General features: G+C 43.5%; 2 protein-coding genes across 7 annotated transcripts; both read right to left on the bottom strand.

Annotated features, from left to right (window-relative positions):
* Positions 1-147: 147 nt before the first annotated feature.
* Positions 148-13,139, bottom strand: CHERP (calcium homeostasis endoplasmic reticulum protein). 5 transcript variants are annotated; one of them, XM_027472005.3, is made up of 18 exons: positions 12,996-13,139; positions 12,706-12,879; positions 11,989-12,173; positions 11,072-11,209; positions 10,705-10,856; positions 10,229-10,340; positions 9,779-9,868; positions 8,906-9,140; positions 8,361-8,539; positions 7,556-7,952; positions 5,420-5,658; positions 4,492-4,625; positions 4,122-4,208; positions 3,668-3,817; positions 3,423-3,539; positions 2,835-2,929; positions 2,105-2,290; positions 148-1,309 (listed from the first exon to the last, which is right to left on the bottom strand). In XM_027472005.3, the coding sequence occupies exons 1-18, from the start codon at positions 13,018-13,020 to the stop codon at positions 1,272-1,274; spliced, it is 2,733 nt and encodes a 910-aa protein (XP_027327806.1). In that variant the 5' UTR covers positions 13,021-13,139; the 3' UTR covers positions 148-1,271. The 5 variants fall into 5 exon arrangements, with proteins under 5 accessions (XP_027327806.1, XP_027327808.1, XP_071885237.1 ...); XM_027472007.3 differs by having other exon boundaries at positions 148-891; XM_072029136.1 differs by having other exon boundaries at positions 148-891; positions 3,423-3,536.
* Positions 13,140-14,117: 978 nt separating this feature from the next.
* Positions 14,118-22,973, bottom strand: SLC35E1 (solute carrier family 35 member E1). Of its 2 annotated transcripts, XM_027472013.3 has the most exons (7): positions 22,493-22,973; positions 21,576-21,646; positions 21,070-21,207; positions 20,166-20,291; positions 19,444-19,689; positions 18,791-19,039; positions 14,118-14,712 (listed from the first exon to the last, which is right to left on the bottom strand). In XM_027472013.3, exons 1-6 carry the CDS (start codon positions 22,908-22,910, stop codon positions 18,806-18,808), a joined length of 1,233 nt encoding a protein of 410 aa, XP_027327814.1. In that variant the 5' UTR covers positions 22,911-22,973; the 3' UTR covers positions 14,118-14,712; positions 18,791-18,805. The 2 variants fall into 2 exon arrangements, with proteins under 2 accessions (XP_027327814.1, XP_027327813.1); XM_027472012.3 differs by lacking the exon at positions 14,118-14,712 and having other exon boundaries at positions 15,043-19,039; positions 22,493-22,972.
* Between the last annotated feature and the right edge of the window lie 431 nt (positions 22,974-23,404).

Here is a 23,404-nt window from a genome sequence, read left to right as displayed (position 1 = left end):
CCCAGCCTGTGATCACAGTAGAAAAATACCATCCTGACCTTAGTGCCTTATTTAAATAAACCTATCAGGTTACTACAAAACCAAACATATGCAATGTTGAGGTAAATTCAATACAAGGGAGGCTTACAGCCAAAGTGCTAGAATCCATTTAGTCTCAAGTTTGAGCCACTGTTTTATTTTTTTTTTTATTAAAAAAAGTGTTTATTGGAAGGCAAAACAATAAAATTCACAAGTTGATAACATACAGGTGTTGTATGCTGATTCACAGACAGTTACAGTTCCACAACTACAGTAGATCTAGAACAAACTGATATTTCACCATATTAACTGAATGGTTTTAAGAGGGTTTCTGCTATACAAACAAATTACTCTGGGAAGAGGTTACCACCACGCAGACCTCTGGAGTGGAAGTGCAGTGTAAGGGCCTAATATCTTTAGCTGGTGGTCTCTGGAAACAATTACAAAAGTTTTTTTTTTTTTTCTTCTCATTTAGGTTAAAGGAAGTTTCCAATAACATTTCACTGTTAGAAACTTGCAGAGCAGAGAAAATTGATTCTCTTCTATTGAACTAATTAGCTTTTATTAAAGGGTATATACAAAAATATAAAAAGCTTAAAGAATGTCTTCCATTACAAAGCATTGAACATCCCTTAGAGCGCTTGAAAAGCTAGAACAGTTAACCCTCATGTTCTGAACAGAGTTGTGACTGCAGCAGCTGGTGTGTAGGGGTGTTAAGTTGTATGGTAGGTTCTAACAAGCTTGCACAGTGCTCATAGGTCACCTGTACTGGAACTAGATGCTTCATTCCCCATTTAGACATTAGGATACACTGCTCAGCATCAGTCTGACTTGATCCCAAGGCAGCACCCCTCCACTTCAAATAGAATTAACCTTTTGAGAGAAATAAACATACATTATGGAACTAGAGACATATAACCATTATCAGATAACGTCTGTATTCCACAGGAATGAGAGAATCACAATCTTTGACCAGGGAGAGCTTGACTGGGGCTTAAGTCTAGTATAAAATGGCTAACTAACTAAAAAATTTTGCAAAATAAAATGGAAATTCTTAAACGTGCTAGACATGTCATAGTAATGACTGGCCTTTTTAAACACTAAATCACAAGTGTTGAAGTACATGTCATAGCTTTCCATTTTTCACCATAGTTTTAAAAGTAATTCTTTTGTCACTTCCTCCAGACTTTAATCCGGATTTATACAAGTTTAATGTTTTGTAGAAGATGCAAGACATCTTTCTTCAGAGAGTCTTATTCAGGTGGTGGAGGGTCTTGCGTTTCACGCTTCACTGAAACAATAGGGAAAACAGCGCTTACACATTCTGCAGTCACCTAAGCTGTCCGAAATGTTTCATGGAATGAGGGCTTTATTAATAAGGATTTTTTCCTTTTGAGCTTTACGTTAATTCATTTTATTATACAGATCTACTGCGGCCATAGGTAGAAGTGACTTTTCAACTGGCATGCCAGTTTTTTTAATTTTAATTACTGTTTAGTTTAATGTAACACAGACTCTCTGCAAAAATCTATCACTTGGATAATTCTCTCCATCTCCTAAGAAGCACCTCCACTTTGCACCCTTTCTGAAACTGCACTACTACGATTTTTATTGCCAGTTCTGGGTTTGACAGAACACAGCACTAACTGTAGGAAACTAGGAGTTGGGCAGGGCCAAACAGTAAGCGTGGGCCAGCTTCATTCCAACCACACAGACTTCCTTCCTGCTTTGGCAGCCATCCATCCCGTGGTATGGCTCCCTCTGCTACTTTTATGACAATCCTATTTTTTGAAGGATAAGATTTAAAGATAGAGGCTACTGGTGTTGAAGCCATGATGTGGCTTACACAAAACAAGCTAATAGTGTTTCAGAAATTAGAATACAAATTAACACTGAAAAGGGAAAGATGCAGAGTTAATCAGAGTACGTCTACTTACCTTGTTGATTTTTTTTTAAATCCATTATATTAGAAAGAATGAAGAAATACTCAAAATTGAGCTTATACTCTACAGTAAAACTCTAAATAGGACAAATATCATTAATAAGTCTGAACATTTTTTTGAATTGCTTAGCAACATTCACTTACATTCATCTCTGGCCTTCATGCGTGCGATAAATGAGTAACTTTTATTTCTTCGGTAGTTTTCATAAGGGTCATCTAATGCAACTCCCACTCCTTTATATTGATCCCATTTGTCTCGGATATCCCCTCCTTTAATTGGATCCTGAATTCCTTGCTCCTTGGCTCCCAATCCACCAGACCCACTCCATCCTGCAGAAGGGACACAACATTGCAATCCTGTACCTATTGTATTACTCGAATTCTGCAGAATAAGCAAACATCATGAAAACAGCTAAAGAAAACATCCATTCAATGCAGCAGGATAACAGTCAAACAATATATGAACCGTTTTTTTTTGTTTGTTTTTCCTGAAAGCATTAACATGCAGCAAGTCTGGGAGTAGAGAAACATTAACACTATCCCTAAGAACATTTAAGAGGTCAAGGGGAAAGACAATGCAAGCCCAATCTGTTTGGTCAGATGCTGATCTACACTGTTGGGAGATGAAACTCCAGGTAGCTGAATCCTATTTGATGCCAAACTCACATCCCTGTCTTCCATATCCTTCCCAGAAGGGCAACTGCCATCGTTGTTTCACGTTTTATGTACTTACATCTCTGAATATCCTTACTCTGTCCTCAGAATATGAAGGTGCTGAAAGGGACAATACTTAGGAATGTGCAAAAATTAACGATGTCCAAGAGCTGAGTGCCTGATTGTGTTTCCTGGCTTATATTCCAAACCAGTACCTTACCCATTTTCACTAGCATCTGATGGCCTTTATTTTCTTCTCCAAGTCTTGATTCTGGTATAGGAGGCCCAGAACTGGAGCCCAAACCAGCAGAAGAACTAAGGAAATAGAAAAAAAAGGAAATTAAAAGCAAGCAATACTGTTCTGACCAAGTGCAAGGGACTTTAAATCTTGTTAAATATTAACATCCAGTATAATCCCATTCATTTTAAGATTTTTTTTTTTTTTATAAAGCTATTAGGTTATGGAGTTTTAAAGGTGCCAACAAACCTTACCTGCTTCTCGGTACAAGGGAGAAATCAAACACTAGTTTTCCTCACACAAAAAGCTCTTGGAGGATTTTTCCTCCATTCTAGGAAGGCTTATAAGGCCTTCACAGCTGCAGAGTGTTTTGTTATAAAGCAATCACAAAATGGTAATATTTTCTCTCTATAGATACACAAATAGCACAAATACTATTACCAAATCTGCTTGTCATCCTTTCTACTATTGGTGAAGTACTTAACGCACTCAGTTTATGAGAAAAGTACCCTTTATGGTACTAATCTGAACAGACCAGGTAAAAAGAGAAATAAACAAACAAAAGCTTACGGAGGAGTGGGGCTGCGAGACCGGGACCGGCGCCGCCTTCCTGGGGAGTAAGATTTTGATCTGGATCGTGACCGTGACCGCGAGCGGCTATGGGAAGAGCGGGACCTGCTCCGGCTTCTGGAAAAAGACAGCACGTGAGATCAGACGCACAAGTTTCCGAAGCAACATCCAGGGTTCTTTTTTCAGCCCTGAAGGTTGTTTCCCACTGCCTCTGACTTCCTGAGATTCACCCCATTGCACTGTACCTGGACTGAGAGCGTGAATAGGATCGTGACCGAGAGCAAGAGCGAGATCGTGACCTTGAATAGGAGCCAGACGATTTTGAAGATCGTGAATTGGACCGGGAGGATGAACGACCTCGGCTTTTAGACCGACTGCGAGACCGAGAAGGCCCACTGCACAGACAAAGGCAGAGAAACTCCAGTGAAATTCCTTGGAGATGCTTGAGAAATGCAAATGTAACTTTGATCAAACTGAAATTACATAAAAGCACTATATTTCTGCAAACAATCTAATCAAAACCTAAGTGTGAAAAAAACAAAACTATTTCTATGGATTAGATAGAATTTCCAGCAATTTAAAATTCAGTTAATTCCACCAACATACTGCTGAACAGATTTTTCTTCTATTAGTCTGAGGTGATCCTAGCACCTTCCAAATGAACAGCGTGCATCAGAAGGCACCAGACAGATCTCTCACCTATTTCTCTTCTCCTGACCTTTCCTCCGTCTCGCTCTCATTTTAGCTCTGAAGAATTCGTACAGTCCGTTCTGCTCCCAGCCTTCACTGCAATAAATCAACCACACATAGAACCAACATCAGTAAAACTCTACTTTGATCCACGGAGCAATTAAGGATTTCCGCTAGATTTTGTAGGGAACAAAGGGCCTGGGCAGAAAGGTCTCACACATCTCAGTGCAAGATCAAACAGTTTAAAATACAACAAGAGCACTTATTTTCAGCATTAGAAGAACCAAGACACAGGCGAAGGAGAGAGAGGCACTTCTTGTTTTGAGACAGCTTCGTAGGGCATTTTCCTTACCATATTGTTAGCTATACCTACTCTTACCTGTTTCTAGGCCTGTCATGAGATGGTGGACTATAAAATGCCTCAACCGCAGCCAGTAGTCTCTCACTGGGGGGCATTGGGGGTGGAAGACGTATATCTTTAGGATCTAAAGGTTTATACTCATGATCTTCAAGCTGCCGGAAACAAAACAAATTACATTCTTGTCATGTGTCATGGGGTTGCTACCCTGAAGAGATAAATATAGATTTAACTGTGTAGGGACCTCACAATTCACTATTGGATTAAAAATGGTCCAGCAATAAGGATTCTGCAGATGACCCACTGCTTCCTTGTGCTATCACCACCATTTTGATTTCTATAAGCCAGCACAACACCTATTGGAGCATTATCTGGATCACCAGGTAGATAAAACACACGTCTTATCTATCCACCTCTGTGATAACTGTGCCTGGATGGAAATCTGGTAAAAGCTGGTGTATGCTGAGTAACACGAAGTTAAGAGATGGAATAGACCTACTTGTTCATCTCAAACACAGAATGATAAATGCAAATATCCCCCAAGATGCTGATACAGGTGCATGTTCGCTACCATTCTTGGCACATATAACACTAGTGTTGTAAAATACCTTTGTAAGAAAATTCTGAATACCAAAACTAGTGCACAGTGGCCCCATCAGAACTGCAGGGTCTCTCTGCCCATCTGAAAATCACTGGGGGTAAGACTTTGAAAAAAATGAGTCTTTCACAGAAACAGGCTCAACTGGCTTTCACTGGGACACAACACCAAGTTTTTACCATTTTCACTGCCTTCCCTCACCACCCGCCCATACAACAACGTGCTGAGCCTGAGGGCTGCTGGAGGGAAAGATGTGAAATTGAAAATGTACACGTCAAACTACCCGTAATATTCACTGTGGGATTTTGATCTTTTAATCCTACCAGTCAGGGCCCAATTTCAAGCACTTACTTTTACAAGCGGAGCCATCAGTCCAGCAGGAAGATCAAAGTAGGGAACGTTTGGCACCAGACTGGGATCATCATGGTTCATGTGAGGGGGGCCCTGTCGCCGCATGTGAGGAGGCTGCCCGTTAAATCCATGTGGGGGAGGCCCGAAATCAGGGTGCTGTGGCCCTCCCCAGGGAGGATGCTCGCTGATTCCAGGATGAGGCAATCTGTGACCAGGGTGATGATGAGGAGGTCCAATTTCTGCACAGAGTGGGAGGGTTAAAACATTTTACTTAGCTACAGAGAAGGGAAAGGCAATAAGAGCAGTGTACGTCAATTAGCACGTTTATCCTAAAAACAAATCTTGGCACCTTGTAGATCAAGAAAAGCAACAGAACGGAAGAACTAGGACCTGTAGCCAGCCTCATGTTCACAGAAATCTTGCAGTGCATCTCTTTTTCTGGCTACAACAGCCACTCTCAAGACAACAGGAAGCTAACTCTAAGCCACTGCTTACTTTGGGACATACTGTGGTCAAAAAGTACCACAAGAAAGATGCTCAAGAACAAAAGGTTTCAGATGCAGCAGGCCAGCTGCTGATGGGATCTATTTCTGAAGCCTAAACACACAATCATGGCTTAGCATCAACCTAAACAGATCCGTAATACACTGCCTCTATGCCAAATCATTATACATAAAGAAATAAACATGGCAGGAATTAACTCACACGAGTAGGTGACAAGAAAATGCTTTAAAGAAGTTTAAAGCAGTGTTTCAAGAAGAGGTAGAGATAATATCCTGTTAAAGTAGGAGTGAGAGGCATCCATCCAGTCACTGATGGACAAACCATTTGCTGTGAACGCCAGGAGACCCTGCTGAACTCACTGAGCTCCGCAGAAAAAAGGGAAGACTGAAAATCAATACTTGCTGCAGGGGGACCAATGGCTTTTCCAGGAAGTCACTACAGCCACCACACAGTCCTCAGCCTCTGCTATTTGACTCATCTTTATTAGGATTTGAACATAGGCTGCACTGTCATTGCTTCATCACTTTCCTAATTTTAGCTGGTTTAGTAGATTCCCCTCCTCCAACATCTTTGCGTGATACAACAGATGTTCCGGGTCATCAATACAACCCAAAACACAGCATCTTTTTTGGGCTTAAAAACCTTAATTTCCCCACATACACCTCACCCAGACAAGAAAAGCTGTTCTTCCTACTCGATACCACAGCTCTTAAAAAAAAAAATCTTTACTGGAGAAGTTAGACACAATCCTAAATACATAATTCATTGGTTTTCAACCTTTTTGGGACGTGGGGAAATAGAAATCTTTTATGCTTAAAATAGCAACTCCTACATTGCCATTTTTAAAGTTACTTGTCACACAGAACCACAGGGATCTTTAGTTACTATGTTGACAACGATCATTCCAGAATGATCATAACTTCTGGATGTGGAAAACTAAATAGGAACCAAATCAGGGCAGACTACCACCAGACTTCAGAGGAGGCCTGCAGCCAAACCCAAGCCACAAAGGGCAGGCACACAGTGCCCCGACTACATTCTCAGACATCCCCATGTTCCAGCGAGAGAGCAAACCCAACGAGGGAGGGAAGGATCATTTCACCAGACACTACACCAAGTCACACAATGCTAGCCACGCACAAGACAGACAACTGAGAGCTTTTCTCTAAAAATAAAGAGAGGAAGAGAAGACCATGGATACACAAGAAAAAATGCTTCCATCCTGCCTTCCTCTAACCTCTTTTATCTAGGGAGGACCTAGCTAAAGAGACCTCACCTACGGCCTGACGTACAAGGAATTGAATTTGGAGGTAAATCCTGCCTCTCACCTCTGAGCTATTTTTAAAATGAAATAGTCACAAAAAGAGTACCCAAAGAGCCACTGACTTGAGCTTGGATTACAGTTTCTGGTTATCCCAGTTGTGGAAGGAAGACAAGAAGCAAGGAAGCATCCAGTTCTGCACATATTTGCTACTGAGTCAGTTCGTTGTAGCTTCCCAAACCCAAAAACTCAGTATTTCTCAGGAAAACCTGAGCACTCCACCAAGAATATGCTGTCACCCCAAAGCACTACAGTTTGTAACAGCAATCAGTATTGCAACGTAAGAAAACCTGGCCCAGCACACACTTTACCTTGAGGAAAATCCCCCTGGGGGTAATCAAAACGATGAGGATAAGGAGGCCTTTCAAAGGGATGGCGAGGTGGAAAATCATCCTGCATGAAGCGAGGTGGAAAGCGGTTGAAATTATGCGGATGCGGGGGCTGGTTGAATTGGGGATGTTGCTGATGTGGAGGAAATGGGCCTCTGAAGTGAGGTGGCCGCTGCATTCGAAATGGAGGTTCCCTTTGACCCCCACCCCATGGAGGTTGTTCGTGCTGGTTGTTCCACGGGGCTTCAAACTGGTTGTTCCAAGAAGGATCGGGCTGGTTGTTCCACGGCGTCTCTCGCTGGTTGTTCCAGCCTTGATCTCTCTGTTCGTTCCACATTCCTTCATGGTTGTTATTCCATGGAGGACAGTGAGGTGGTCCCTGGTGGTAAAAGTAATGAGCCTGGTCATTAGGCTACAAGAAAGCGATAAAAACATTCTACCTTTTAAAGTGAATATCGCCTGTAGACAATTTCAAAAATATTTCTGAACAGCTGTGGACTTTTCCTGTCTTTTCTCTGAAACTAAATTGCTAGGGAACCACTCAGTGCTGAACTTGAAGACAGCACTTCTTGTTCTGCTCATTCATATGGAAAAGTGGAGTAGCTGACAACCTGAAATCCAGCCTAAACTTTGCTTTCAGCTGTGCTAAGAATAAGAAAGCTTTGGATTTTAATCTGTATGTATAACCTTCCCAGCTTTTCAAAACACTCCCACTCCCAAGATGGTCTTTCTGAATAGGTGAAGTTCCACCTCCCCCCACCTCTCATTTCAGAGCAGTGCTTGATACCTGCTGTTGACCCCATGGTGCAACAGGGTGAGGTTGGTCAAACCACGGTGGTTTATTTGGAGGAATCTGATCGTGAGATCCAGGGCCACGAGGTCCACCAGAGGCAGGATCCTGCACTCCAGACCCTGTTGCGTCATACTCTGAAGAACCACCTATGGGCATCTGAGATTTACCATCATCTGAAACAAATTGGAGACAGTTAGAAGCATCCAGATCACAGGCAGTTACTAACACCAGCACACTTACAAGACTCCATCAGAATTTTGCTGTGTACGTAGTCACATTTTACAGAAATCTACTACTGTGAGAGAGATTTCTGACAGATTTCTAACACTCATAACTTCTTTCCTCATTTATATTCAAGCATCAGACTGCACCAGATGCAAGGATCCAGGCAGAAGCCTGAATCTGTTTGAAACAAACTAGCATACCACAGTAGCTCACAAGCAAAATGTAGGGAAATAAATAGATAAAAAAATAAAAACAAATCTCTTAATTTTTTCCACCCACTGGTTTCTGCACAGGTCCCCAGAACAGGTTAGTACCTGCTTGTGTAACTGGAGCAGATGGTGGAGCTGAGGCTGGTGCTGCTGTGGGGGCTTGAGGCGGCGGGGTTGATTTCACCTCATTCTCCAGCGGTGGAATTTGCATTTGTTGCTGCTGCTGCTGCGTTAAACTGTTTACAAACTCTTCGTGTTGAGTTTTTAGGTTCTGTATCTGCTGTTGGAAGGCTACCTGCACAGGCTGTACTACTGTTGCATACTCAGTGATCAAATTTGCCTGATAAAGTGAGAAATTGAGGAGAACAAAGTCAGTGCTGCACGTAAAACAGATCCCCTATGAGCTCATTCAGAATCTCCTATATTACATTCCCCCCGCCTTCCACAAAATAACTCTGCTGGCAGAAGGACCTGGTCACACTATGAAGCTCTGAAGGTCTCCAAAATATTCTCTACAGGACAGAATCCACTGTCCATATTAAGTCAAGCTTTCAAACACAGCTAAAACCAACAGCATTCATTATTAATGCTAAAAATGAGTACCTCCCGCTGCCAAAACAATGCTTAGCATATGAAATTTAAAGCTATGGCAGTGTATACAATTTAAAGGTATGGTTTCTTTAGTACCCTTTATCAAGCATCAATTTCCATAAAAAAAGAACACTCAGAAATAAGCTTGACTGAAATGTAGTAGTTACTAATGCAAGTAGACTTTCTGGGACCATAGCAACAGCCAGATTATTGAATGTTTGAAGGAACAAGGTAATGTTTCACATTTTCTGTAATCCCTTGTAAACAACTTCAATAGGGAGGAGGAGGAGGAGTGTTAATAGTTGCCTTTCAAAAAGAAAAACATTTCCTAAATTTTCATATTTACAGGCATATTTTGAAAAGAGCAACTTTTCTTTTGTGACTAACCTGGTACTGGCCAAGTCCAAGAGCTGGGCTCTGTAGCTGCTGAATAATTGACTCATCAAAGTATCCATTTTTCTCCCATAGTTGAAGAAGCTGCATAAATTCAAGAGCGAAAGGTGCTTAGAATTGATGAACAATCACAGAAAAATTGAGGCAATTATTTTTTTTTGGTTAAATATTTCCAGCTTTATCAAAAGACCTAGGATTTACTCAGTTGTATTTGGAACCACCAAAGACTCAAATGCATTCAACCTTTTAGAAATAGCTAAAGCTAAGTACTCTTAGGTTGTAGTTCAAATATGTTCAAATGCAAAGCACATCCTGTGATAAGATTTTGTGAAGACAACCAGACTAAAAACATCTCAGCAGTTCTCTTCTGTCCTTGTATTTGTGAATCTGCCTGGCATTAACCTAACAAAGCAAAGCATAGTCAAACTAAAACCAGGTACTCACTCTGGCAATTTTCTGTTGCTTATCCTCCTCCACCGCTAAAAAACTGGTACAATAAATAGGTACAACCACCTTCTGTAAAGCAGCCAGGAGATCCCGTGCTTGCTTCCGCTGGCTTCAAAAAAGGAAGGGGAAGGAGAAGAGTTACTGCTGTTCACTATAGCATTAAATATAGCATTAAAAGCACTGCAAATCAATTCCTCCCAGCTTCCACTGTACCAAAAGATTCATATAGAGTTCCCTCCTTTACATTTTTACTGTACAGCCTTAACTTGAATAAAAATATTCAAATTAGGTAAAAGTTGAATTTGATTACTAAAGCACCAGATCTTTATGCCAGCTACAGATATTAAGGCATCTGCTAAAAATAATGAATACATTAAAAATAAAAGGTGACTAGTCAAGAAATATATGTAGCAGAGACAGCTTTCACCCAATTAATCAAAACATAAAACTGAAAAACACGATGTAATCCTTACCAGTGATGCAATACGTCATTAATTAAGTAAATCAGGTGCAAGCGAAGCTCAAAGTGAGCTCCTTCTGCTGTTATACGATTTCGCAGGTGCCCAGCCATCAGCTCACAGTGTGCAGGAGATTTTGCATTACTAAACATCCAGTTCTTGCCAGCCTTACAGAAAAGAAATAAATAAAAAAAAAAGCTTGTCTAAAGTGTTCACATCATAAGGACTCCTTAGAACACTGAAATAACTGCCAGAAGAGAAATTTTCAGGTAATTGTCTTGCCTACCATATAAAACATAGTTGTTTTCTATACAATCCCAAAATTCCGATCGTTCTTAATCCACAACAGCACCAAGTAACTGCTCAGACTAACATCACTTACTGAGATTGCATCTTTTGTGCACGTGTCGATTATTGGCTGCAACAGGTTGTCAAATTCATTCATATCTAACTGGGTTTCCTCCAAAACTTTCTGCATCTGCTGCTCTATTGCAAGGGCCACTGCTGATGTGACTTGTTCCTGAAAAAAAAAATAAAGTTATAAAATTAAATTAAATTACATCCCATTTTCTTTTAGAGAACTAAGCTGCTATAGCCCAGGTCTCTTAGCCTCTTAACCACAAGCAGCTCTCTTAAAGACCAAGACCCTTTACAGGCAATGTTATCATACATAAACGTTTTGATTATTTGTTTTTAAGAAGACCGTTCTCATTCTTTGGGAAAAAAAAAAAAAAAAAAACTGTATTCATTCTTATGTCTCTCCTTCATTGAAAAAAATAATTGCAGACAGGTCCTAAACATATATTCCAGGAGTGCTCCCTTCTTCCATAAATCCTCAGTTTGGTTGTCAGTAGCATTAAGGGCAAAGTGGTGCCTGCAAAAACACCTCGTTCAAGTACACAGCACCTTCCCACCCCAAATCTGAATCTGCCCTGAGGTACAAGATTATTTTAGGCTACTGCTAAAGTACAACCACATTTCTCGCAGTTCCCAGCAGCCTCCAGCATCAAATGCAGTCACAATTTCTTCCACTCTGTGAACCAGCAGGGCTTTTCATATACTGAATATGTTATCTTAATCAAGGACCAATCTTACTAAAGCATCACATACATCTGTTCTAAGGATTCGGTGGCAATTACCACGGAACAAAAATAAGTACAATAATGCCTCCTCTCCTCCCCAACACCCAAACCCACCACCCACCAGTCAGATGGAAGCCTTTCTCTCTCCCTTTGCTCTGAATATTTGCAGCCACGGGTAGTTTAGGATAAGGCAGACGAGTGCTTATTTCACACCAACCTGTCTCATGGCAAGGAGATGCTGCTCCTGCTGCTGCAGGTTCCACTGACTCTGCTGGATAAGTTCCTCCACAGAAGGAGTGCCCTGAGGAGCTGGGATGGGAGCAGCCGGTGGTGGGAGAGATGGCTGGGGCAGTGGCTGGATCTGCGTTGTAGCCTCAATATCTTGACTTTGCTTGCACAGCACTGTCAGACAAAGTAAACTCTTAAAGCAAGCCTCAAACAGAAGTCTGCTATCACAAGCCCATACACAAACGCTGTGCTGGTTCCAGACCCTCATTCTTCATGTAATGGTTCGATGCAAAATGTCAATCGTGCAATTAAGGGTGGGTGGTGCAAAGAGATGAGGGGGACAAGCGACTCCTTGCACAAAGGGAGAGGACCGTCTCCAACACCAGACCAGCTCCCGGAGCTCTGTGCGGGACCTCCCGCTTCCCGAGTGCCCCCTGTGCCCACAGCACAGCCCAGCCTAGCTCCAAACCCTGAAAGGGGAGGCGTGCAGAGCCGCGGGCAGGGCTCAGCCATCTACCTGGAGCTCAGAGGGCAGGAAGAGGCCGCAAACCGATCCCGGCAGGGTAGAGCGAGGCCAGGGGGGGTAAAGCGGCTCCGCGGGCCGGGGCCCAGAGGGGACGGGGAGGCAGTGGCCGCAGGTGGGGGGGGGGGGGGTACAGGGCCCGCCGCCACCCTCGGCCGGCCCCGAGCCGCGGCCCCCACTCACGCTGCTGCTGCTCCAAGGCCAGCTTGTACTTGTAGTAGCCATAGAAGTCGCCCCCGAAGAGGAAGGAGAATTTGGGGTTCTCCTTCTGCTTCTCCATCGTCATCTTCTCGAACTCGGGCCCGTTCCGCGCCACGAACTGCGCCAGCTTGTCGATGACATTCCGCAGCTCCTGGTCTGTGGGGAGGCAGCGCCGTCAGCCCGCGCCGGGCCCGCTCCCTCCCTTCACACCCCTCCCAAACCTCCCTTTCTCCCCCTCGCCCCCCTCAGACCCCCCCCGGGGCCGCGCTCACCGTCGGGCGGCAGCGGCATCTCCATGGCTGCGGGACAACGGGGGCGCCGCCGCCGCCACTAGGCCGCACCGGCCGGAAGTGCCGCCAAGCGCCACGCGCGGCCGCGCTTTACGGCCGCGTCGCTATGGAGACCGCAAAGGGCGGGAACCTGACAGGGCCCGGCCCCGGGGCGGGAAGGGGCTGAGGCGGCGGGGCCAGGCCCCAGCCCCCAAGAGGGGACTGGGTTCGGTCATGGTCCAGTCACGGTCCCTTCCCCACCGCTCTGTCACGGTTTTCGAAGCCGTTTCGGCCCCAAGGCTCGCCCCTCGCCCTGCCCAGCCGGGGAAGCTGCTTCTGGGCTGCGGGTGGCTGCCCGCTCGCTGCCGTTCCTGCAGCAGCCAGTTCTGCTTGTGCTTACCAAGCCCTAAAAGTACATCAAAGTACATCCAAACTAAAAACTAAACATCCACATCCAAAGTAAAAGTACATCCAAATTGCACTCAGGTTGACAGAAATCCATAGAGCACATTAAAAGAAAGAACGTCGTTCAACATCTGTTGCGTATCTGGGAAAATCCATCACTGCAGCACTTGGGGAGACCACAGACATGATGTAAAAACGTTAGGAACGTGGATGTGCAGGGAGCTCAGGACAGCCAACCGAAAAATATAACTGTTAATTGCCCTGTGAAGGGACATTTAACTCACACCTGAGCACTGTTTCTTTCCACACGACTTCATTTCTTTACACACTTAAATGTTCAAGTTGTTTCTAGTCTTTACCTTATCCTTCCTTTGGCACCTGATGGTCTGTTATCTTTCAAAATGTGATTAAAACTATCTGACAGCTTGAGAATCCCTATAAAAGCAAGGTGCTGATCTGATCAGCTTCACAGCCCAGTCAAGAGGTACGAGGCTTGGTGGGAATTGCTCAACTCCCTCTGCTTACTGACACAATTTTTAGAAAATGCTTGAAGACCATTTACAGGAGAACCAGAGATGAATTGTAGAAGGCCAAAGGGAAGCCTGAGTATTCTAACACTTTTATTCAGTGCTCACATGGATGTCTAATCACTTTCTTAAATTTTAGGTATTAAATTACACTTTTCAGGATTTCCAGTCACATACACAAGACTCACAGACATCCTCACAAAAAGGTAGAACTTTTTATTCTTAACAAGACATACCATGAAGACCCCACTATATTATCTACAGAATATAAAAACTCAGAAAGAAGATGGGTGTTTTCATGTATCCAAGAAACAACTGAAAAAAAAGAATATCAGATACAGTCTGATCATGATTCTACATCACCCTGCAGTCCTGGAAATTAACACTGATCCCAGAAGACCAGATTAAGTTCAAATCTTATTAAAGATATAAGCTTTAAATAAGATTTAAATATTTAGAAGTAAGAAAATTTTCAAAATTCATAATGATGCCTTCCAGCAAAAATGCTTTGCACATCGGAGCCCATGCTGCCACCGTCCAGGCTGCCACATCCATCAGCATGCAGCAATGGTTTATCCACCAAGAGCCCCAAAAGCTAGTTACCTGACAGAGGTGTCCGTCAAAAAACATCTGAACGCCTAATATATTTTAGGCAAGAAAGAGTCCCAGGCCCTGAAAGACCGATGCAGTATCTTCCCTTCATCCCATACGGGGATCCCAGCTTCAGTACCAAGATCCACAGGCTAGAGGGCTGCACCACGGGCAATCCAACCAAGTAACATCTGGAGCTTCACAGAACAAGAGTTGAAATAAGAAGAGGAAAACAACACAAAACTGTGCATTTGCTTAAGTGCTGGATTTCCTATCGTAAGGGTTGCGGGATTTTCTTGGTAAAAACACCTATACTCACATCAATTTATGGACTACTAAAATAAAACAAAACCAAAGATGGGTGGTGGCTGCCACCTGCATATTTGCATTTGCATATCTACATAGTATGATTTATCATAAACCTGTGATCTCAGGTTTAATTAATGTTTTACCAGGTTGTACCATCACCATAAAGATATTTTCAAATTATCTTTAACAGCTTACAATATGGTTCAGAAACAGAAGCCTTAGAAAAACAAAACTTTCCCTTTATTTATATTGCACCTTTTTCCACAAATAGCTACATGGCAGAAGTTTCTTCTGCTGCAAAATGCTACATCAGAAAAATGTGGCTTTGAACACACATTGGAAAGAAAAGGTCTTGAGTTTAGAAATCATCATGAATTGACCCCAAATTACCAACAGTTGTTTTTACAAATCAGTGTACTCCTACAAAGCCTAAGTATTGCCTCAATTTGATTTATTTAACATTCAGGTATTTAAAAAAAAAAATCACCCAAGCATTTTACCTGATGATAAAGATACTCTAATCACTACTGGGTACTAAAATTCAGTCTGCAAGGGAAATGCTTTCAAGAGATCTTCAGAGCACCACATGATCTAAGGAGTTATCAAGAGAAAACCCACACACAGTGGGGGGAGATTAATTCTTTCACACTGGTATTTCTAAACTATCCAGGACTGTTTTGGCAAAAATTTCCCGATTTTCTGATGTATTTACATATGTTAGAAATGCACAATGGAAATCAAAACATTTCTAAGGGTACCAGCAACTAGTGTCCTAACACTAGTTACGGCATCCAAATCATGCTCGTTTCAGTCTTAGTAAACATCCGGTAAGGTGTCACACCCATATTAGCAAAACATTAATCTGATTGCTCGTATGTGGCCAGTATTAATGTATGGCACTCCCAAAGTTTCTTGCAAGTAAAAAGAAAATGAAACCAACCCCCTTCACTTTAATAACAGGGTCGTTATACACGATTGTCTAGGTATGCCCTTTTTATTCCAGTGTTTCCATACTTTCTACAGACCTATGTACATAAATACGTCATTAATTTACAAACCATGTTAAAACAAATGCTTCACCTTGCCAAACAAAATCTTGTAGCAGTCCAAGATTAAAATATATATTACAACAATATCAGAAACTTCCTTTACCTGAATGTGGGCAATATTGCTTAAGGACTTGGATTCAGGTACTCAGCAAAACCACCTCTTGTAACTGATTCACTCAACCGTTTTAATTATACATTGTACCATGCAAAATGATCCCTGCTGACCACAGACATGAACTACAAGAGCATGAACACTGTCAGACAGGCTCCAGGGAAGAAGCCCAGAGATTCACACTCTGGGCCCGGTGTGATATCCCTTATTTTGGGTCAGCCCCTTTCTGCTCTGCAAGTACAATAGTTCTGTTTCAGAGACGAAGTCAGGCCGTGAGCCCAGGCTGGAACTTGGGACAAAGTAATTTCAACAGAAAGCCCTCACCTGCTACCATACTCTTGACAGAAAAAGCTGAGCTAAAGACCTGCCACAATAAGCGTGCATGCAAGCTCTCTCTTGACAGAGTTGCAAAAAGATCTGGTTATGTTCTTCAGAGAGCAAGCCATCTAAATATATTTAATGAAATCTCTGATCTGTGAATACGGTATGTGGAGCTTTATTCCAACAGTTCCAAGCTGTATGAATATATTACAGTGGTAGACAGACCAGAAAATTTACAGATGAACTCACAGCACGTCTGTACATCCCTGGGGCCCCCACTGCTACTGTCTTCTGGTATTTCAACCCCCCCGAAGGAGGGAAACTGAGGCACAAAGAACACCAGCATTTGCAGGAGTCTAACAGTTTCCAGCTAGCTTCCTCTGAAAGCAGTCAAACAACCTCAGTTCTTCTCAAAAGTCTCAGCCTAAACGTTTCATTCATCCTCAAATCAAACTTGTGCAGAGCCAGAATCTAATCCAAATCCAGAGTCCACATGATTCTTTCTACATTTTTGTAACAGCGCTTAAATATTGGGAAGTGAGCCTTAGAAATACACATGTTGCTCTTTACAGTATTAAAAGAAATCATTATACATAAATTAATACTGGAATAGGCAAAAGCAATTTCATACGAAAGAATGCTTTTCCTCATAATCTTGTCCTTGTTATTTGGGGTTAGGAAATAATTTATTCACATTTTATAAACTAAAAGCCCATGTTCTAACCTAGTATGAACAGATTAAACTCCAGTCAAGTCAAGAAGTTCTGCTCACGGACATTAGCAGCATATTTAACCCATCTCTGAAGTTTCAGATGGACCATTTCCTCTTTTGGACTGTATTGTGGGAGGTAATCTACATAACTACCTCCATAGTCAGCCAAAAGAATAAGATCAGGTTGACTTTGCCCTTAAAAATAAATTCTTTATTATCCAGAAAGGAGTCAAATCATCATCTCATATCACGGAAATGGTCGTTTTTAAAGCAATAAATAGGTGGAGGGAGTGTTGTGTACAGCACCACACCCTAAATGTTGTCACTGGTATCTAATACCTCTAGTAAAAACACAATATTTATGCTATCAAAAATTTCACTGTACAACAGCTTTTCTGTTAAGGAAAGAAGGCCCCTAAAACCTTTTTTTTTTTTTTTTTTTTTGCTAAAGTATTAATAATAATCTGATTCAGTGAAACCAAAGTTCAACTGGTTTCATTCCTTTCATGCACAAATGCAGTCTCTAATTCATGATAATCAAATCAACTTGTCTTGAATTTTGTTCATTTATATCGACTGAATCAGTTTTTATTACCCATAATTATGTATTTACTGCTGATTTAAATATTCTTTTTCTTAACTATTTACTAATTGAGCTAGGGGAGTTGCAGGAACAGAGAAGGATACAAAGTGTAACTTCTTTCAGCTGAAATTAGAAGTCAGACAAAATGCACAAAGCAGCTCCGACTGCAGTAATTAAGAAACTTAAAAAAAAAAAAACAATTAGGGGCTAAAAAGATAAGACTTAATTGTTTCTTGAGAATGATGATTATTCAAATGCAAGCATTCATAATATATGAATCATATAAGGAAGCATAAGTTATGCATAAAACTGAGAAGAAAACACCTTAAGCCTTTCAATTTCTAACCGACAAGACTTTTATAAGAGGTGTAAAGCAAGTTTAAAAAAATAACATTATTCCAAACACTTTATTTGTCAAGGTGTTTTCCGTATTGCCAGGGAAGACCTATGTATGAAGTTACAGGACTATGTTGTTCAGAAAACAATGGGGATCTTAAGCTCTGTTAACTACAGCGACTGGGACAATAATGATATTAGAGAAAACTGTTTCTCTAAATATGAAGCTTGAAATATGCTTCTTGAAGGGATCAATCTTCCTACTGTCTATTCTTTCAGAAATACTTCTCGTTTGTCATCAAAAACTGAAGGTATAGGCATAGAAATAATTAATACCCACACCAAGTTTTGTGTTTGCTCAAGATGAATTCAAGACTACTTATCTGCAACTGATATACATACGTCAATCCTCCCAAACCAACAAATTCTGATAATCAGAAATATGCCTAGTTGCAATTTTCCCCTAAGCATCATTAAAACATAATAGAGAACAAATTAAAGGTTACGTTATCAGTGTGGAAACAAAGTACTGGCCAGAGTTTAGCTGCCAAAAGAATACCCAATTGACAGACTCCAAGTAGGAGCAGTGACACCAGATATTTTGCTCTGATGTTTTGTATCTGCAGTTCACCAGACTTTCTGTACAGGAGCTACACTGTGCATTTCATTCCAGTGTCAGATCTAGCTGTTTCACATTTAAAGATCTGCTCGGCAGAAGCTGAAGGTCTGTACCACTTCCACTACACATGCATCTTCCCTTCTGCAAAACCTGTACAATAAAATGGCTTTACATTCATGGATGTACTAAAAGTTTCTGATAATGTTGGGGACACTTTGATATCACAGTCTATACCTGTGCGCCAGGACTCTAAATATCAAAACGATTTAAGTTGTAGGTAGTTGGATAGTTTTGCCGATTGTACTGGAAGTGATCTGTTAAGATATTGGTTCGCCCATACTGATAGTCTCCGTGCTGTGCAAATGCCGTAAGTCCGTTCTGAGACTTTTCAGGAGTGTTTCGATGCCGGTCCAAATTCACAAGGTCTCCAGTCGTAACTGGAAGTAGCTGCTTCTTTGCTTCTTGGTTTGCATCGTATTTTGTCTAGGAAAGAAGGAAAGAATGAACAAAAGAATGGTTTTCTAGGCTATCACCTAACATATCCTCATACCTAGGACAAAACCACACACTTTTAAAATGACACCCCTATGTATGTCTATTAGAATTTTAAAATCCTAGTGCCTCCTAATAAAAATCTCATTCTTCTCATATGCTAAATCATTACTTTTCTCTTCTGCTCAAGAGATTTTAGTGAGTTACTTCCTAATCTTCATTTTTCAAGAAAATATTAAGATCAAAATTTGTTAGACACCTAAGGGCACCTGGCCCGACCCAAGCGCTTCAGTTTTATGCCACGCATAAAATAATCCAAAAAGGCATAATTCAAAACTACTAGACTGTTTCAAGTGAGCTTCCTGAATAAACAAACAAACAGATAAACGCCTTACCTTGTTGTATAAGAAGACCCCTAGGATAGCTGTCATCATTCCAAGAACATTGGTGCTAGTAACTGGATTGCGAAGCATTATAAGGGACACGGTGATGACCATTATTCTTTTGGTGGCATTTGCAACAGAGTAACTTAGCGGGCTGATCAGGTTGAGAATACTGAAGGCAATGACATTCTGGGCAAAATTACAGAATCCACTGATTATAAGTAGCATCAAGGTCCAGGACCAATGAGACATCGTGCTCTGTCAGGAAAACAAACGTTACAAGAAAAAAAAAGTTTATCTCAGCTTTTAGGTAAGCAACAAAGTAACAGAAATAAAACACGAGTCACTTCTTACCTGCCTTTTGATAGGAAGAACAGCTGTAACTTCCCTATGGTTAAGTAGCACCCAAACATGCAACTACAGATTCTGAGAAAACACCACATGAAAACACCACACACGTAACATGCACTCTGGGTGCATTTGTTCCTGTCTGCAGCTCTCAGTTCCTCAGGTTCAAGCTGTCACATACGCTACCTCTCCTAAACCTGGCATGAATTCTCATGATAAACTTGTTTCATATATTGTTTTGTGAAACAGTCTGCAGGTATTTCACAACAGTTCCTTCCACGCTGATGAGGAACTACACTGAAAATATTTAAGTGCACATTTTTGTATGGATGTATTTTTTTTCCTCCTGTCTTAATTGCAGACAGTTTCCCAAACGTAACACTTACCAAGTCATTCTCCACTAAGAAGGAAGAAAGATCAACCAAAACCCATGTTGGGATCATGAAGAACACAGCATGGCACCCAAGTATGTTCAGCAACCGAAGATGATGTATTCGGGAATCTCTTAACACCTTAGGAAACACACCATGTAATCAGCAAAGATTCAGTAGCCATGTAATGGTAACAACCTCAGACAGACAGATGCACCATGAATAAATACTGATTTATTACTGTAATATTGTAAATATTACAATATTAAATTTGTAAATACTGTTATGGTATGAATTCCCAATAAGGACGACCAAAGAAAAACAGACGTCTTTCCAAAAAAGAATGGTTTCTTCACTGGTGACTATCTTAGTCACACATTTAAAAGGCTCTACAAACCACAAATCATTTTGTAACATTCAAGCCACACCTTTTAACTTCGCCTCTTTGTTTCTAAGACTTCAAGGAGTGCCCAGTGTTGACACTGACTCATTCACCACAGGAAAGCGATTTTATACAGCAAGGTATGTTAAAAATTTTCAGTAACTGTTACATTTAAGCACTATCAAACTGTCAGAAGACAGGGCTTACAGGAACAACGGGGAGAGACTTCACCAGAGTGTGTAACAATCAAGGATAACAGTTTTAAACTAAAGGAGAGATTTAGGGCAGCACAGACTGCTCAGAGAGGCAGTGCCCAAGGCCAGGCTGGATGGGGCTTTGGGCAGCCTGGGCTGGCAGGAGGGGTCGTGCCCATGGCAGGGGGTGGAACAAGATGGACTTCAAGGTTCCTTCCAACCCAAACCATCCTATGTCTCTAGGAAAGTCAACATCATCATCATCCCTCTGTACTGGAAAATACATGCTACTCCTCTGAAGGGTGACACTACTGACCAATACCACAAACAGCAAAGCTGTTACCTTCTTTGAGAAGATATTCTGAAGTGAAAAGCACAGAGTAGCAGCAAGTGCACTGATGAGTCCCCACATGTCAAAGGAAAGTTCGGTGACTGTGGCCAACAGGACCCCAGTTATTATGGGGATCAGAGACAAGTATACCTGAAAAAGGAATAGAAAAGAACAGCTTGCATCTTCTAATAATTTTCATTTTAAGTGAGTTTATACTTACTGCTGATTTGGGGAAGAAAGGAGAGAGAAGAATAAAGCAACAGATCAAGGGATCAGCTTTTATATTGTTGTGTCCCGAGGAAATGAAGCAACTACAATAAATGCCAGAACAACTCCAGTATGTTGGAGAGCATCACCTTGCTCAATGTTTAGATGTGTTAAAAGGAAAAGGAACCACGTAATCTAATTTCAACCACAAAATTCACCCAGGTGACCAAAGCCAAGCCTTCCAGATCCCAGCCAGCAAAGCACACTACAAAAAACAGCAAGAGAAGAAACCTCAGCAAACCTGTCCGCACCTTCGTCGTCTGCTTTTCCTTCATAATGATCCGGGAAAGAAGAACCACCCATATTGGCATCGTCGCTTTTACTGAGAACGGAAAGAAAATTTCGGTGGGGATGCAAAGATCGGGCCAGCTCCATTACAGACCGTCAGCAGAGGGCGAGCACTGGGGATGGAGCAGGGGCTCAGCTCTGGTCCCACCACAGCCAGAACCTCAGCCCACACGGGGTCATCCCTTGTCACTGCTCTGGGCAGGCATATAAATGTGGGACAGCCCTTTGTGGTGCTCAGGGACACCGCAGCAAGCATCTGTACAAGCACATGCTGGGGCAGGGGATACTACAGCAGGCACCCACCTGAGCACATTTGAGGCTCTGGGTCCCTACACCGGTGTGAGCACATACTGGGGACCAGGACCCCATGCTAGGCAGCCACACAAACACACACCAGGCCCTACAACGCTGCACTGGACCCTCGTATGAGGGCACACAAGGCTTTTCTTCACTCAGAGGGTGGTGAGGCACTGGCACAGGTTGCCCAGAGTGGCTGGGGATGCCCCACCCCTGGAGGCGTTCAGGATTAGGCTGGATGAGGCCCTGAGCACCCTGACCCGGTGGCTGGCGTCCCTGTGGCAGGGGGTTGGAGCTGGGGGAGCTCTTGGGTTCTCTCCAACCCAAACCACTTCATGATTCACGTCACTACGTGGGACACCCACAGGAGCCTGTTCAGGCCTTCAAGTCACCAAACAGGCACCGGCACAAGCACACAGCAGGGACCAGCACCCTCCGAGCACCCACCAGGCCTCACATCACCCCCCGGGGCACCACAACGAGCACCCCCAGCACCCCAGGACCCCCCCCCGGGGCCACCCAAAGAAGCCCCCACAGGGATCCCCGGACCCAGATCCCCTTCACACCCCCTCCAGCCCCTCACCTGTGTGCGCGTAGGACACCGGCACCCTCCAGAGCGAGACGTGGGCCGAGACGGAGGCGAAATACTTGCCGAAAGCCAGGGGCAGGATGTAGCGGGGGTAGGCGCGGGGCGGCAGCTGGGCCGGGCCGGCCGGCGGCACCCGCCAGGCCCTCAGAAGCGGCGGCAGGAGGCCGCAGAGCCCCAGGATGTGGAAGAGGGAGACGGTGACGGGCCGGGGGAAGCCGCCGAGCAGCAGCTTGTTCACCACGTTACCGCCGGCGCTCAGCCCGTACCAAGCCAGGCAGAGCGCCGACACCCGGGCGCCTTCGCGTAGGGCCGGCCCGCGGCCTCCTCGTCCCCCTCCTGCCGTTGCCGCCCCCACAGCCGCCGCCGCCGCCGGCCCGGAGCCGCCCGGGGCCGTCAGCGGGGCCGCCGCCATGGCTCCGTGCTCCCCCCCGGCCGCCGCCGAGACGTCACCGCCGCCAACGCGTCGCTTCCCGGGGCGGGCCCGGCCGCGGCCGCCGCCTCAGCGCCTACGGGGGCCGGCAGGGGCCTCCCGTAACCACCCCCCCTCAGCCCCCGCGGCTCGGGTTAAAAGTAGCCCGGGAGGGGAAGGGGAGGACAAAAAGAGGTCCTGGGTGGGTTCTCTGAGGTGTTTTTTGTGGCGTGAAGGGGGTGGTAGGGGTGCTGGTGGCGCTGGAAAGCGCCTGGGGGGTGCAGAAGCGCGGGCAGGGCGCTGTGAGGGAGGGACAAGGCAGGGCTGTGACTGAGGGAAAGTCACGTCCTCAGAGGCACGGGAGCTCTAAAAGTAACTCGAGGGAGGTGTAACGGTGGGTATGTTAAAAGAGAGATGAGTACCTGTCAAGCAGGAGGGGGTTCTACACCCCCTGTCATCCATGCACTCCTCCAAAAGACATTTCTACACTGTTAATG

This window comes from Anas platyrhynchos, chromosome 29 (genome assembly GCF_047663525.1).
Source record: "Anas platyrhynchos isolate ZD024472 breed Pekin duck chromosome 29, IASCAAS_PekinDuck_T2T, whole genome shotgun sequence".
Lineage (NCBI taxonomy): Eukaryota > Metazoa > Chordata > Aves > Anseriformes > Anatidae > Anas > Anas platyrhynchos.
The sequence above is the reverse complement of the archived record's forward strand: the minus strand, read 5'-3'. Positions and strand labels throughout refer to the sequence as shown.

Excerpts from the sequence above, each read along its gene's own strand:
- SLC35E1 (XM_027472013.3), bottom strand. The coding sequence starts at position 22,910 with ATGGCGGCGGCCCCGCTGACGGCCCCGGGCGGCTCCGGGCCGGCGGCG. Across the intron at positions 21,208-21,575 it reads AGGAAAAGCAGACGACGAAG|GTATACTTGTCTCTGATCCC; the intron begins GTGCGGACAGGT and ends TTCCTTTTTCAG. Across the intron at positions 19,040-19,443 it reads GGGTCTTCTTATACAACAAG|ACAAAATACGATGCAAACCA; the intron begins GTAAGGCGTTTA and ends CTTCTTTCCTAG.
- CHERP (XM_027472005.3), bottom strand. The coding sequence starts at position 13,020 with ATGGAGATGCCGCTGCCGCCCGACG. Across the intron at positions 2,930-3,422 it reads TCTCGCAGCCCCACTCCTCC|TTCTTCTGCTGGTTTGGGCT; the intron begins GTAAGCTTTTGT and ends CTATTTCCTTAG. Across the intron at positions 1,310-2,104 it reads CATGAAGGCCAGAGATGAAT|TGAAGCGTGAAACGCAAGAC; the intron begins GTAAGTGAATGT and ends CTATTGTTTCAG.